At 38.8% G+C, this 16052-nt stretch overlaps 1 protein-coding gene across 2 annotated transcripts in view; it reads left to right on the top strand.

Annotated features, from left to right (window-relative positions):
• Positions 1–16052, top strand: part of ift80 (intraflagellar transport 80 homolog (Chlamydomonas)) — a 41026-nt gene that overhangs the window by 608 nt on the left and 24366 nt on the right. For both annotated transcript variants that reach the window (XM_084950464.1, XM_084950463.1), the window contains exons 3-8: positions 187–405; positions 2188–2298; positions 2432–2500; positions 7771–7880; positions 8877–8966; positions 9046–9183. In XM_084950464.1, coding sequence (XP_084806590.1) covers positions 187–405; positions 2188–2298; positions 2432–2500; positions 7771–7880; positions 8877–8966; positions 9046–9183 — 737 coding nt within the window. The remainder of the gene's footprint in view (positions 1–186; positions 406–2187; positions 2299–2431; positions 2501–7770; positions 7881–8876; positions 8967–9045; positions 9184–16052) is intronic.

Here is a 16052-nt window from a genome sequence, read left to right as displayed (position 1 = left end):
ACACAGTTCCAAAACTTTTAATCATAATTATTAGTGGTGCTATTTTAGGCAGTGGTAATATTTCCCATCATTGTGTTGCTCTAACCTCTGTCCATTTTTCAGAAAACCCAATTTATTGCAGAGGTTACCACAAAAAGGGTTTTAGAATCAGTTCATTACTATAACTCCTTAACAGCTGATCACATAAAGAACTTGTGAGCTGCGTTGGCTGGACCACAGCAGATGAGCTGTACTCGTGCAGTGAGGATCATCAGATTCTCAAGTGGAACCTGCTGACCAGTGAGACCAGTCTGATTGTCAAACTGCCAGAGGAAATTTACCCTACTGACCTACACTGGTTCCCCAAAACTGTTGGTGTGAAGAAACAGGCCCAGGCTGAAATCTTTGTCCTTACCAGCACGGATGGCAAGTCTTTGTATTCTCTAAAATTTGACCAGAATGCTAAAGGGTTTATTTCAGAGTTCACTCATAAAATCAGTGGGAGTGGCTGTTTTTAGTCATATCTATGCATTTATTAGTTAAAGACATTCTCATGAAATAAATAAATTAAGTAACAGAATTGGCTATCTACAGGATGGCAATGTCTTCCTTAATTTTTGATATTTATTTTAGAAGACATAGGGACAATTCAAGAGTTGTTATTTATATTTAAGGGAAATAATCTCTACCAATTTGATACTTGTAGGATCCAGTAGAGTCCATCTGAATTCTTCTTTTTATGAAGCTTTCAGTATAAATCTAAAACTCTAAAACTCATTTTTTGTTTTGTAGGTTTCTAATACCGACCCCTTGGTGACACAATTTGTGTGACATGAATCTGCCGTACATGTCTCTTCTTTGGCCTGTGTTAGATACAACACACAGAATATGGATGTACTGTTATGGCAAGGCAATGTGTGGTCACAACACTAATGGCAGTGTAGGGTTGCATAAACACACCCACAAACTGAAGCAGCAATTTTCTTTGGCAGACCAGAGACTAGTGAAAAGTGTTACGATCCATTTTGCAACTTTCCTCTGCTTCTTGTCTTGTTACGGTTAAAAATATTAGTATTGCAAAAGTTATTGGTTCTGCAATGGGAATAGAAACAGAGTTTTATTCATTTATTTTGACTTCACTGTTAACTGAAACACTGAAAGCTTTCTTTTGCTCCAGATTAAAGTTTTTAATCTGGATTCTTTGTTGGATTTCCTATTAGATTGTATAATATACTTGAAGAGAAAACAGTCCACCTGGGTTTTATTAGTTTTGAAGACTTGACATCTTTGGGATTTCCTAACCTTTTTTGATTAGTTGGCCTTCTTTCCCTTTTACAAGTTTATTTGTGATTTATTTTTTTTTTTTTAAATGTATGATGCTAAGCAGTTTTAGCGTTTTAAATTACAAGCACACATGGTATTGGAGTTTGTATAATATTTCATTCCTATTAAAAATATTTATATATATTATATTTTTTTTATAAGAAATCAGAAAATGAGGCTTTCCAGATAACAGGCAAACAAACAATTAAGCATTTCCAATGTAGAATGTGGCTTTCTAGTGTGCTTTTCATTTAAGAGAGTCATTCAGCTGTACATGTCTGTTAAACTGACTACCTGCTGGATCAGTTACATCTACTTTTGTTGGGATGTCCAAATTTAGAAATGAGAGAGCACTGCAGCATGCTGATTTGCAGTTTTAGGTCACCAGAAATTACATAGAACATTCAGAATTTTTAATATGCACTGCCACAAAGTATATGGTAGGCTACCGTCTTCAATAACTCTCCATGGCTGATCACCCTTTCGTGTCTACCGCATAGAAAATTGCCCTAATTCACCCGACAGAAGCCTTTTTAGTTTCACTCATTTGCTTCAAACCAGAAGTTTGTAATTTACTTGATTGGAGAGAATATAAATTTGTCTGTATTTGTGTGTTAGGAGATGGATTGGTAGTTATTGTGTGTTTTGATTAAAATACGTATTTATTTATATATTTTTACTATTTTGTCTTGGCCAGTACAACTTGTTTTCCGTTACACAGTAACTAGAATTCCACAGATTTATGAAACTTTACTGAGTGAATTACAACGCTCAGTTCTGTATTTGAGTTATAAACAACTGAAAACGCCTACATCACCCCAGGCCTAGTGTGTGGAATGGCTTTACACCATCTATGTGGGTTTTTTTTTTGTAAATTTGTTGCAGGAAAGTTCCACTTAACCTCAAAGATGGGTCGCATTGAGAAGAGTGTTGAGGCGCACAAAGGAGCTGTTTTGGCTGGAAGATGGAACTATGACGGGACTGCTCTTATCACTGGTAAAGATGACTAGGACTCATTTCCTCTGTTATCTGACAACTACTCATCTAATCAGCCTTTTTTCTTTTTAAATCAAAATGAGAATCTAATCAAGATGTCTTTAAGGCCTATTCTGGTTGTTTTTCTAATTAGCTGGAGAAGATGGGCAGATTAAAATCTGGTCAAAAAGTGGGATGCTACGCTCGACACTAGCCAGCCAAGGTAAGGCTTAAAACCTTAATTTCACTGAAGCAGAGCTGCAAATGTGTATCTAGTGCATGTTTTCATTTATTATTTAAGCGCTAACATGTTAATTAGCAAAACAAAACGCAGATCAAACCAATCAGGAAAACAGTTGCATCTGTAAAATTTTTATAGTTAACAAAATGCCCAACTTTTCCTGATGTGTCTGAATTGGTCCGGCCTCACTTGAAAAAAGACTTTAATCTCAATCAGATTTTTACCTGAATAACAGATGATAATTAATAAAATTATTTGCATCTGGGAAAAATCTGATTTGTTGGAGGGAAAAAAACAACACTATACAGTTAGTTCCATATGGTTTTGGGCAATGGCACTTTTTTTTTTTTGCCATTTTGGCTCCATGCACCATCACAGTGGATTCCAAACCAATCAATCAACTTGTGAATGAATTTAGAGAGCATGGACATTACTAAATGCTGTTTCTTCCCTTGAGATACACTGCAGACCTTTAGTACTGCCATCTTCAGTCCTGCTTGTTTTTGGGTCACTCTGTGGGTCAAACATGCTTTGTTGAGCTTAGATCAGGTGACAAACTTGGCCACTGAAGAATATCCTGTTTCGTTGCCTTTAGAAACTCTTGGGTACTGTTTGCAGTATGTTTCAGGTCATTTTCCCTTTGCACTGCAAAGTGCTGTCTAATTAGTTTTGGGTAATTTTGTTTTATCTGATCCCTGCACACTTAACACCTCATTGTGGTACTTCTATCAGCAGTCGCATGATCTATAAAGACTAGAGACACAATTGCACTACCAGCCATACATGCCAATGCCATAACACTGCCTCCACCATGTTTGACAAATAATATGGTACATTTTGGATCATAAGCTGTTCCTCTCCTTCTCTGTACTTGACTAGGTCCATCAGCCTGGTAAAAGTTGATTTTGGTTTCATCTGTCCAAAGAATATTTCACAGAACTTTGTTTAGATGTTTTCTAGCAGTCTTATTTAGGCTTCTTGTTCTTGAGTGTAACCAGTGGTTTAAACTTTGTTGTCAACCCTCTGTATTTACATTTATAAAAAACTTCTCATGATTTTAGACCTTGACAATGATACGGCAAAATTTTTGAGAGTATTGTTGACTTGAAGTTGAACTTATTGTGAAGGACAAGGTTTTTTGTTTATTTGCTTTTTTTAACAAATGAAAGAATTTGCAATCTTTTCCTTTAGTTGTGTTCTGTAGTCTTTCAGCTGGTCAGTGCATTACTTTTTTTTTTTAACTTTTTTTTTTTAAGAAAATAACAGATTGTTGATTTGTCCAGTATTAAATTTTTGCTATTTGTCGAATAGATTTATTTAGATTTTTCAGTTCAATGATGGCCTCCCTCACATGCATCAACAGCTCTGTGGCCCTTACATGAAGGGTTCAAGTGAGTCCACCTCACTTGAGGTGAGGTGCAAACTATTTAGTTTGCATGATATAATAAGGGAGAAGACCTCACCTGGCTATGTAACTGCTTGTCAGTCAGTTGTCCATTTTCTTTTGAGCATCTGAAAATGAGGAATGATATTAAAAAACTGTAATGCCCAAAGAGTTTATGCAGTAATTTCATTAAATTTCTCAAGTTCAAGCTATAAGTCTGCAATTTAATCATGTATTATCTTACAAAATACACTGTGGTGGTATACAGAGCTAAAATTACCAAAAAAAGTATAATTGTTCAAAACCTTATTGACCTAACTGTAGCCCTTCTCAGACATGAGATAGCTGTCATTGCTTGTGTAAACAGTGTTTTAAAGACATAAAGGGATTCCAGCAATATTATTATGTGTTATGTACAAGATTTGGCAGCAAAATAAGTAATATAAAATATAGTAGTTCAGAATGCGCATTAATGTGTAGAGCTCTTTTGATTTAGAAAAGCTTCTGCATTGATTATGCTGTCATTTGATGCTACAAGTATGCAATAATCTCAGAAGAAACAAGTGAAAACAGTAATCTAACTTTTAATCTTAGTCTCTTGCTTCTGTTAGAACTCAAGTTAATTCATCACTGACAAAACTTGTTAAGCTGACATGTCGCAGACTCTGTCCTCATCACATTTGTTAATGTGATTGCAGACTTGTTCCTTGTTGTGAGTGATACCAACAGATGTGGTCAAACATTTACATACACCCATCATGAGCATGAATGTCATAGTAATTTTGGTCTTTTAATGATTTCTCTGAAATGTTCTTTTTCCATGTGGGAGTCATTGTACAACATATGTGTTTATTGACTTAAAACAAAAGAATTGGGGAATTGGTTGCACAAGTTTGAACTAATGATGGATTTTCCCTCATCCATGCAGGGTTAAAAGTATACATTTAGGCTCAAATGTATAAATACACTCACTTAAATCTTTTACTGGTGATAAGTGGTACTGAAGGTTCTGCAATGTCTACAATATTAACTTCTCATTAGTTTTTATGATTGAATACACTTGGTAGTTTCTCTCTGCCAACATAAAGATAATTTGTTTAACAGCCCTCATTGCATTGACCATTCCTCAGAATAATGGGAAAGTCTAAGAAAGTAAGTGAAGACTTAAGAAGGATAACTGTATATTTACACAAGTTGGGAAGGTTTCTTGGAGCCGTCTCTAAACAACTGCAGAGTCCAAGATTATCAGTTCAACCAATTGTGTGGAAATGCAAGTTATTTGGATACATCACCACTTTGCCAAGGTCTGGAAAAAGATCAAAAATCATCCCCCTCAGATGATTGGAAATTGTTCGGGATGTTCAGTAGCAACCTAGGAACCACCAGGGTTCATCCTAACATGAACTCGAAACTGCTAGAACACCGGGGTCTCTGTCCACAGTGAATCAAGTTTTACGTTGCCATGGACTGACAAGTGACAAATAAGAAAAAAGCCCCTGCTCCAAAATCCACATCTTTAAACTCAACAGGAATTTTACAATACGGAAAATTGGTCAGACGAGATGAACAGTGTACGAACAATGTACAAACTGTCAAACATGGTGGTGGTAGCATCATGCTCTGGGGTTGTTTAGCTGTCAGTGCTACTGATACATTGCACAAAGTAGACTGAATAATGAAGAAGCAGAACTACCTCCAAGTTCTTCATGTCACCTCAGATAAACAGCTACACTTGGGAAGAATTGGCTCTTCCAACAGTACAATGATCACACACATCAAAACTGGTTTAGGAATGGATAAAGCAGGCTAACATTAGCTTCTGGAATTGCCTTTCTAAATCCTGGACCTCAACCATATTGAAAATTTGTGGACTATGTTCAAAAGCTGGATCCATGGCAGGAAACAAACCAATTTAAATGAACTTAAATTAACCTAATTTTTCAAAGAATAGTGGTCAGCCAGAATGAGACCAGAAGCTTGTTAATGGCTACCAAAAGCATCTGGTTGAGGGCCAACTTGCTAAGGAACATTTAACAAAATCTTAGTGGTGGTATATAACCTCACCACAATGTGTAGTGCCTCATGTTTGATAGATTTTTAGAGTTTCTCCTCCAAGACCATCTTAGAGAGGCAGAGTTTCTCAGAATTAAAGGCACAGGTTTATCGGCAAAAAACTACATCTAAAAATTCTGTAACAAATTCAGAATTTTCAATGTAAAATTTTGAAGAATGAATGAATTTGTCGTCATCTATAGTACATAATGAACATGATCTGCACCATCATCTCTGATATGGTAGCCCACTTTTTGTCCATCCAGACTCAATGGCTTAATTGTAGAAAGATATGGTTGTCAAACTGGGCTTTCTGCAATTGAAAGCATTTGGTTCATTATAAAATGCAACAAATGAAGTAGACTACAAAGAAAACCCAGGACTGCTGAACAGCTAGGATCCTGTATCAGACAAGAATGGGACAAGATTCCTCTCCCAAAAGTCCAGCAGCTGGTCTCCTCAGCTCCCACATGTTTATAGACTGCTGTTAAAGGGAAGACGGGATGTCAGACTGTGGAAAACATGCCTACCTATTTTTAGTGACTGTGTGGACAAATTAATAGAGAATTTACATTATAATACACTAACTACGCATGTTGCAAAGGTGACGGACTTCAAGCGGAGTTGAAAGAAGTGTGAAACCAGGATGCCTATTTGGCTCTGCTGTCCATTTTCAAAACAGAGTATAATCAAGGCTTAAGAAGATAATCATGCTTAGTACTGCCAAAATGTGAGTCCATTTTCAGGTATAAGTTAAAAAAAATAATAATTAGAGGCACTATAATTTTTTTTTTTTTTTTGAAGTGGAGTTTTACTAAAAGCCATAAAAATCTCAAGTAAGACTGATGCTAAAGTTCTTTCTTTAGCATTCAGATCTTACTTATTAATCACTGTGCAGTTGAAGTCAGATGTAACTGTTTTGGGGGGTAAAAATTGGCTTCTTGGTGAAACTGATTGTATGCCACTCCTGAATGATGCTGTGTAAAACCTGGCTGGGGACTGGTGATTGAGCCCAGTATGTAGTAATGTTTTTTTCTTAGTGTTTGGGGATTGAGCTGTACATTTGTGCAACACCTGGATTTAGTAGTATTTCTACAGATACACATGGCACCCAGATCACTGCAGGTGTTGATTCTCTTTTGTGGCTACAGCTTCACAAACACACACTCACACAAACTCTCTCTCACACATGCACATATATGCACAAATTACAGGAGCACACTGTTCTTTTTGGATACTATGACCCATTTTACGAGAGAGCTCTAGGAAGAGGTTGGAACAGAGTGAGAGCGAGGAAAAAGGAACTTGTCTGAACCCCTCTCATCGCCTTCGTCAGATTTGGATCATGTGACCATTTGGCATTTGTGAGAAACCCCATGCACCTGGAGTAGGGTTAAATGTCACCCCCACTCCCCACCCCACACACACACACACACACACACACACACACACACACACACACACACACACACACACACACACACACAGATTCACAGGCACAGCTCTACACACGCTCTTGCTCACAGAGACACACACTTGTGCTTATGCAGTAGAAGTTAGACTGATTTTCTCAGCTGGTTTTCTTGTAAGTGAAGCAAAGTGCTGTTACGTAGACTGAATGAGGTGAGATTTCTGATTGAGTATGATATCTTTTGAGAGGAGGAATTGGGTCTGCTTCATCCTCTAGCTATTGTTCACAGCAAATTCTGATTTGTAAATGAGAGAGGGGGCATTTGTACACAACTCTGTGCTCTTGGCTCATGATTAATAAAAGATTGCTGCTTTCTTCATCCTATGCTTTTGGATGTCTTTCCAGGATCTCCTGTATATTCTGTGGCCTGGGGTCCGGACTCGGACAGAATTCTCTACACTTCAGGAAGACAGCTAATTATCAAGCCTTTACAGCCCAGCGCCAAAATCATACAGGTAAAAAACTTTTTCTGAGTAAGCCGATAGACTAAACTCTCTCTGTTACTCACACATGTTGCTTGAGCGCAAATTCACACTTGGGGATATTCGTTTTCATTTTACTGACATTTACAAAGGCTTGAAGGATTTAGACATCCAAATATGCTATTTCATATGTATATGAAAACCAGTTCCAGACCATATGACCTCTCAGTATAGTATAGTTTGTAGTGAATTATTAACTTGAAATTATTATGTCAAACAGAAGCAAAATTGAGTTCTCCATTTAAATGAGTCAGTGAGGCCATTAATTTCATATAAGACACTGAAACAAGAGAAGATTTTTTTTCTCATCTCTGCTACACTATACTTAAAGGCTTATAAGAAAACTATTACTAAGCTATTACTGCACATACATTCATATGCAAGCACAATGTCCCAACTTCATTATCTCCCTCTGAGATCCCCTGAAGACCAACACAATGAACTAAACAAATGAACTCCCCTTCCCCCTCCCCCACAGACCCCCTAACATCATCCTCTTTGACCTTTGCAGTCCCTTATACAGACAGCAATACAGAATATCTACCTGTGTCTTCCTTGGGTACATGGAATAAGTAACCAGTGTACAAAAAATAAAATGTTTATACAGATTAGGAACAGAATGGTACATTAGGTCTGGTGAGATAAGGCTGGGAACAGGCTCTCTGTTCTTTGTTACACTGTAACACATAATGTTAAAAGTAAGCTCTCAGTTTGGCTAAGATGAAACAATTCATAAACTTGTAACTGTGGTCGTGACCAAAAAATAAATTCCATACGGGTGCTTATTCCAGCCAGCTTATTTTTATCCTCCTTTTGGACAAAGGAAAAGTATAGGAATTTGTTAGAGATCTCTTCAAACCAAAATGTTATGTGTTGATGACGTTATTATGTTTCTTAACCTAACTTTTTATTTTTTCCCCCCATTCTTTCCATTACGTGTATGCTTTCTCTCTATCGTTCTCTCCCTAGTGGAAGGCTCATGATGGGGTCATTCTGAAGGTAGACTGGAATTCAGTCAATGACCTAATCCTGTCAGGTGGGGAAGATTGTAAATATAAGGTCAGTGGCTTTTTAGTGTATTTGTTGATGTCTTAGTAATTACTGAATACCTTTTTAAAACCATTTGCCTCTTCAACAGGTATGGGACAGCTTTGGACATCTGCTTCACTGCTCACTGTCTCATGACTACCCAGTCACATCTTTGTCCTGGGCTCCAGATGGAGAGGTGTTTGCTGTGGGCTCTTTCAACACCCTGCGGCTCTGTGATAAGACTGGAGTAAGTGAACCCATTATAACCTCCATGTATTTTTATTTTTTAAATGTTGAACATAGTATAATGTAAATGGGATGTCTGGTATTAGCTATAGAAATGAAATAGAGGTTATTAATAGACACAATTTTGGCAAAAGGGTTCAAAACAGCAAATTTTCTTTGTTTTTTTATTTTTTCACTTACTCAGGCTTTCATAAACATAATTTTGTCCCGGTGTATTTTAATATGCCTGGAATGACATAAAGTGAACTTAATTTGAGATTTCTGGCACCTCTTACACATTCATCATCTACTGTCTTACCCATGTATCCAACAGGAAGTGCTGGAGGTAGGGTATGGGCAGGACTACAGTCCGTCAGTGAACCACAATTCAGTTCAGTTCAATTCAGTTTTATTTATATAGCAACAAATCACAACATCAGTTGCCTTAAGGCGCTTTATATTGTCAGGTAAAGACCTTACAATTTCAACCTGATACATTAATTTACTAATATTTAATAATAAATAAACTTGTGTAGCATTTTTGCTTTTTTGAAAATAAAATGTGGAAGTTGATTTTTTCCCCCACATCAGCCAGTAACTAGCTAATCTCAACACAACCCTGGCACACGAACACACTCAAATGACCACTCAGTCTAATCTAATCTTTTACACCTGACCAGGAACTGTTTTAATAAGGATGATAATCATTTGCCATATGTAATCTTTTTACAAAAAGTCTACCTAAGGTTGAATTTTCAGTAATACATGTCTCCTCTCTGGTTACACATGTAGTCAGTAAGTAAGTACACGCAGTCCTACAGGAAAAAAACAACAACTTTGTGGCAGTAATCTCATGAAAAAGTATATATATTGAGTAAAAAAAAATCAAAGTATGTTTGCATGTGCTTAAGTTAATTCCAGGTTTTTGATCACTTTTTGAGGATATCATAAAATTCATCATTTTAAACGAACTACTTGTTCCTCAAAAACAATTTAACTATTACCTTTCAGTGACCTACTCTACATAAGTGATAGTTCATGAAATCAGACTGACTTCAGTTATATGCAGCTCTTGCTGGAAAAAAAGAGCAGAAGCTGTACATCATCAGGGCCATGTACTTTCCACATATTTTTAGCTTTTTTGTGTACTTTTTCCTTTAGTTTATGTACATCTCCCCGTGTAGCATTTATTTGTAGTGTGTGAAGTCCTTTTCCTCGAAACATACAGTGTCTATAGCACATTGTCAGCTTTTCCAATGCAGTATGGTTTACAGTGTGTAGCTCATTACAGGCCACGTGTTTTCTATACATCATTCATCTCTTTAAATCACATTAGGCTGCATGCCACATGTTCTTGTTACCTGGTGCTGATGGTAACTTCAGTAATGAGAAAGGAAATGAGAGAATGATGAATGGTAATTGTTGTTTCATTATTGCTGAACACTTGGCAGAGAGCAATATTACCAGTTCCCTCATGGGACGTTTAGGGCTTCTTTGAGTTTATGTTCAGATGTCACTGTACTGCTGCATCAGATCGCAGTAATCAAAACAAACAACCTGGGCTGGGATTTTTGTGTCCTGATCATCGGGCATTTCATGCTTCATTTTGATTTAATTAGGATCAAATGTCTTTCTTTTTTTTTCTTGGGGTACTAAATCATATGTGCTAGAGAGAGGTCGGGACCAACCAGTATGTCTTCTCTACAGGAGTAAGGTGTGTGTTTGTATCTGCGTTGCGAGACAGATTTGGTATAGTTACTTTTGCTCTTCTGAACCAGCGATTTCAGTTGTTTTGGAGTAACTTGCCAGATTATTGCTGCAGCTTGAGGAAGTGATTCAAATTAAGCCAGCTCATATCCATTTTGCCCGTGTAAACAAAACTAAAAATAATGTACTATTAAAATTACAACTTGCTCCTTTATTTTTTGTAATGACCCGAGTAACCTTATGTCCTCCCATTATGGGTTTGTTTACGTGGTTGGTTTGTTCCATTGTTTCATCATTGCACCACTTGCTTTGCTGTGGTGTGTCTTGGTTAAGGCAGTGTGATGATGATGATAATTATGATGATTATGGTTCTGCCCTGCTCTGACTGGAGGAAGGGTATGCATGCCTTCTCCTCCCTAAGCCCCTCAGAGACAGTGTGTGCTGTAGCATGGTGTGGGAGGCTTGCTCAAGAAGAGAAGCGGAGTGGGGGTGCAGGGAATAAGGGGGGGAAAAGAGTTTAGAAAAAGAAAATCCCCCTCAAAAGGTCACTCCGTCCGAGTCGCGTTCTATGTGTGAATTCAGACAGAAGGTTCTTTCATGCATCAGAGAAAAAGTTCAAGTTTTGCTTACATGTGCACCCTCGGCCAGTGTTGTATATTTATTATAATGCCATTGTGCATGAGAAGTTGCAGACAGAAACCATTAGCTGCTTACAAGTGCTTTACCTGTGTTGTTGCTGTGGTTTGTTTGCGGCACAGCAAGGGTTAAACAGCGTGAAGAGCCTTTTCAGTTACTAGCGTGACTAATGGGAAGGAGTTTCATTCTGTATCTGCTACAATGAAACCTTGCACTTTAACGTATTGCTGCTGGCTCAGCAGGATCAGTCCTGCAGATTTAACCCTTTCACCCTTTTCCAGCTTGGCTCTCCTCTCCTTCTAAACTATCAGCTCTCGTCTACGTTTTTACTTTCTCTCCTCCATGCCTTAGGGCAGATGTAGTGAATTACCCCTCTCCATTATCGCTGGAAAGGCTGGGTGGACACACGCAAATACAAAAGTAGCAAAAAAAAAAAAAAAATTAGTCTTGCAGTTCCAGCAAGTCACCCATGGACTGATTGTAGCATTTTTTTTCTTAACGATTAAAAGATAACTGATTTATTAATACATATTTATTTCTTTTATTTAGACTTTTATGGTGCTTAGAGTTCTTTTGTGCAGAGCGCTTTTTGTGTAAAGCACTTTTTACAGGAGGTTTAACATCACACAAGACACAAAGAGGCTCACTGTCCCTTTTACAAGATTTGGGAGACACAATAAGTCAGTGTCTGTCTGTGTGCCTGCCATAGTATATGCATGTGCCCACATGCCTGTGTGTGCACATTTGTGTGCAACCATTGCCGTGCAAATGTGCCTGCGAGACAGCAGTCTATTTACGAGGCGCTGCAGCTGGTGTCTAGCGTCTGGACCCTGTCACGATCCCTGACACTGTCACTAGCTAACAAGTAGGACTCATTGTGCCAGGCAAGCACCCTCTCGCTTCTTGCTCTCCACCCCTTCTCCCCCTTCTCTTCTGTACACTTGTTTTTTTTCTCTCTCTTTGCTGTACAACCGTGCTCACATGCATAAATGTTAAAGCTGCCTGGTTTTGCTATTCTAATTCCCTGGAAGAATATTGTGAAGGAATAAGAATAATATTTGTTTATCTATTTAAACTTTCAATAGATTCATTAAAAAAAATATGATTTTATCTTTTTGCTTTTGTTATTTGGTCATGAAGAGCAAGTTCTTCTTCTGCTGTAGGAGACACAGAGCACAGGACATCATCCCAAGTTCAGAGGCTGGTCAAAGGCACGTAAGCAGAGTCAGATCAAGAAGGCATAACTGTTTTTGCTGAAAATCTGAGTGTTTACCAGAATGACCTATTTTAAACGAATAATCAGCCTGTGATTGTTCATGCAGGGCTTGATGTCAATCTGAAAGTGGCTGTAGATGTATACCTCATTGAACCTAATGATTGCTGCTCCTGTCTCTCCTCTGGTCTCGTTTAACTGAGGTATTACTAAAAATATGGTTGACCTGGAATGATCCAGGTTTCTCTCATGCTCCCACCAATAATCTCAAGTGCATATCTTACTCTTCCACTCTCCTTTCCACCATCTCTTTTGTAATCCCCTTCTGTTAAATTATACTTGTGCACATTAGACTAGCTTAGTCTGAATACTCGTAAAGTTGGCGTAAGGGTGAGCCCTATTTCTTATGAATATCTTTGTCATTTGTAGTTAAAAATCCCCTTCCTTCAGGTGTTGCAGTTGTTGGTACACAAAGAACTAACAGTTGTTAACCTCACACAGTTTTGAGAAAATGATCTGTTAATGTTAATGTTATACCTCATAATAGTAGCATTGCTTTCAAAGGCAGAGAATGTAAAAGTGTTAAACCACTGTTATACCCTTTTTGATTTTTCTATTTGATTGAAAAGCCGAAATGGTCTTCACTCATAACAATCAGTGATTATCCATAATTTTCTGCTAGCTACATTGTCTTTAGAACAAACTGAATATTTTATTCATCCACTTTGTGTCAGTTTTAGGTAAAATTATGCAGGAGACTGAGCTCCTAATTGTTTCTTTCTCTTGCATGTTTTTACTTTTTCTTTCTTTCTTTTTTTAAACATAGAATTACCTCATTTGTCTAAATCTTCCTCTATCATTCTTTTTTTTGCTTCTCATGCCTCCCTACTCCCTTTGGGTATGTTTGACTACCTTGCGCTTATCAGTGCTCCCCCTCTTGGCTCCGTCTCCCTTGTTCCTTCCTCGAGGCCCTCTTTACCTCTTTTTTTTCTGGATGAGTCTAGGGGTCCCCTTAGGGCTTTGCTCAGCATTGCCACTTTTGGAATTGGTCCATGTTTAACTTTCTTCCTTATCCCTTGCGTCTTCATCTGCACCCTCTTTGTCTGTAGGATCTTTGTCCACCCGTCCTTAACACGGCTAGCTATTGTTTATGTCCCCAGAAAGTGTATTCCTCTTGACTGTCCGTTAGCCTGCCACACTTGTTGCTGTCTTTATTTTCCCTCTGAGCCGTAGACTCTTATTTGCTAGGCATCAGTCATCACCGGCTTATCAATTAGTCCCTTTAACAGGTCTCCCGCTTTACCACTGGGGAGCATATACCTGAGCGTTTGCTACCAGCCATTGGCCAGCCAACATCTGGAAAGTGCCGCTGTTGGAAAAGAATGAAGTGGCCAAGAGTTCTGGTCCTGATTGTGAACCACTGTTAGTGGAGCATGAAAAAGCAAAAGAAACCACTGTAGATTTATTACAGTGCAAACCTTTATCTGTTTTCATCACAAGAAACTGGGGCGTTCAGTACAGTATGTTTTTAGGCAGCAGAAGTAAGAGAGAAACACACACACACACACACACATTGAGGATAGGGAGTAGAAAAACAGCAGAGACTGAGTGAAATTAATGGTGTAGCTTTGACAAAGAAAGACCATGTGCACATTAAAAAACATGGTGTCTTAGTATTTGAAAAAAGACAAGTAAGTTTGAGTGTGTGAGTGTGTCAGGGAGAGAGAGAGGGAGAGCTAGGGAGCGTTGTCAAACAAAGAGAGTCCTGAGTCAGCAGCAGAGCAGTTTTCTCCCCAGGCAACTGGGTAGGGCTACCCCTCTCTCTTTCTCTCTCTCCCTCCTCCTCCCACTTGCGCTCTCTGTCCCTCACTCTCTTCTTTCTCACTCTCTCCCTCCCCTTAAAAATCTGTGCTTTTGCATGCTATTTCTTGCTCTCTGCACTCTGCACTTTTCCTTTATGCACACTCTCTCGCTCGCTGTAGTAAGAACAGAAAGCTTCCTCCATATTACTGTGAAGTGGTAGAAAAAGAACTCAAGTTCTGAATCTGAGGTCTGCCCGTCCTCTCTCAGCTCTCTCCCTCTACAGTTTATCCTTGTTTTCATAGGAATAATTTTACTCATTTCTTTTAACAGATTTTAATGAGGTTACCAGTCTTGATGAAACCTTTGCGAGCATGAATAGTGTAAGACTATTAGATGCAATACTTACATGTAGACTTAATCTGTCATCCCAAGGAGCTCATTAGTTTCCCCTACCAGAATGTGAGGATAATGATTTCTCCTTTGTATTCGAGGCCCTTTGTGTCGAACAGGCTTTGGTTTTCTGTGTTGCTGAACTCATTCTGGCACACTCTGTGGAACAGTGTATACTTAGGTCCATCTTGCAGATGATTGACCCCAATTTTTTTTTTTTTTTGTGTAAGTTTGTGTGTGTGTGTGTGTGTGTGAGAGAGAGAGAGTCAGTGCTTGTGTGCGTAAAGTGGGTTAGAGTAAAAGGCACTTGTTGACATGGTATTACTTTTACACCTCTCCCGAGTTCGGCTAAAGGCTTGCCTTGTTGGAAACCAAAAAGGAGGGGAGCATGAAAAGCTGAGAAAAGAGAGCAGTTGGAGGGGTGGGGGGTGGGGTAGTGTGGAACTGTCCAATATATCCTTTAAAGTTGGCCTAGGCAGTGAGGCTTGGAGGATTGGTCTCCATAAAAGACGGTGGTTTCTCTCTCCCTTAAGTCTCAGTCTTCTCTCTCTCTCTCTCTCTCTCTCTCTCTCTCTCTCTCTCTCTCTCTCTCTCTCTCTCTCTCTCTCTCTCTCTCTCTCTCTTTTTTTCTTTACTTCTCAAACCCTCCTTCCCTCCCCCCAAAGCTGGAGTAAGAGTACGACAGTAAGACAGTGCCCTGCCAGCCGCTCTGGCAGAGTCATCATTCTTAGCAACGCTAAATCACTACCTCCACTAGCTAGACAAACATGTCACACTCATAGACAGAAAGAGGGAGAAAGAGAGGAAAGAGGGATAAAGCCATGAGGGTGATACTTGGTGACGAAGGCAGGGAGCAAATAACGGGCTTTGGTTGTGCACACAAGTAGGGGAGAGCCTAGTATGTGTGGAACTGGGGGTATCACTTTGAGATTTTTTTGCCAGCCCAGAGTTCATTAAGGACCGTTATTGAGGGCTAGGGCTGGGCTGGAGGCACTGGACCAACTTCCAGAAGAGGATGATTTGAAAGGGTTTAATTTTGGCTGCACCCCAGGGTTCCCTCCCCCTCTCTGCTGGCCTCCACATGGAGCAGAATGATGCTGAGTAATTTAATGACTGCTTCCTTCATTTGTTCAAATTTGTTA

The sequence above is a fragment of the Perissodus microlepis genome, chromosome 14, assembly GCF_051167445.1.
Source record: "Perissodus microlepis isolate ML-2025 ecotype Zambia chromosome 14, ASM5116744v1, whole genome shotgun sequence".
Classification (NCBI taxonomy): domain Eukaryota; kingdom Metazoa; phylum Chordata; class Actinopteri; order Cichliformes; family Cichlidae; genus Perissodus; species Perissodus microlepis.
The sequence above is the reverse complement of the archived record's forward strand: the minus strand, read 5'-3'. Positions and strand labels throughout refer to the sequence as shown.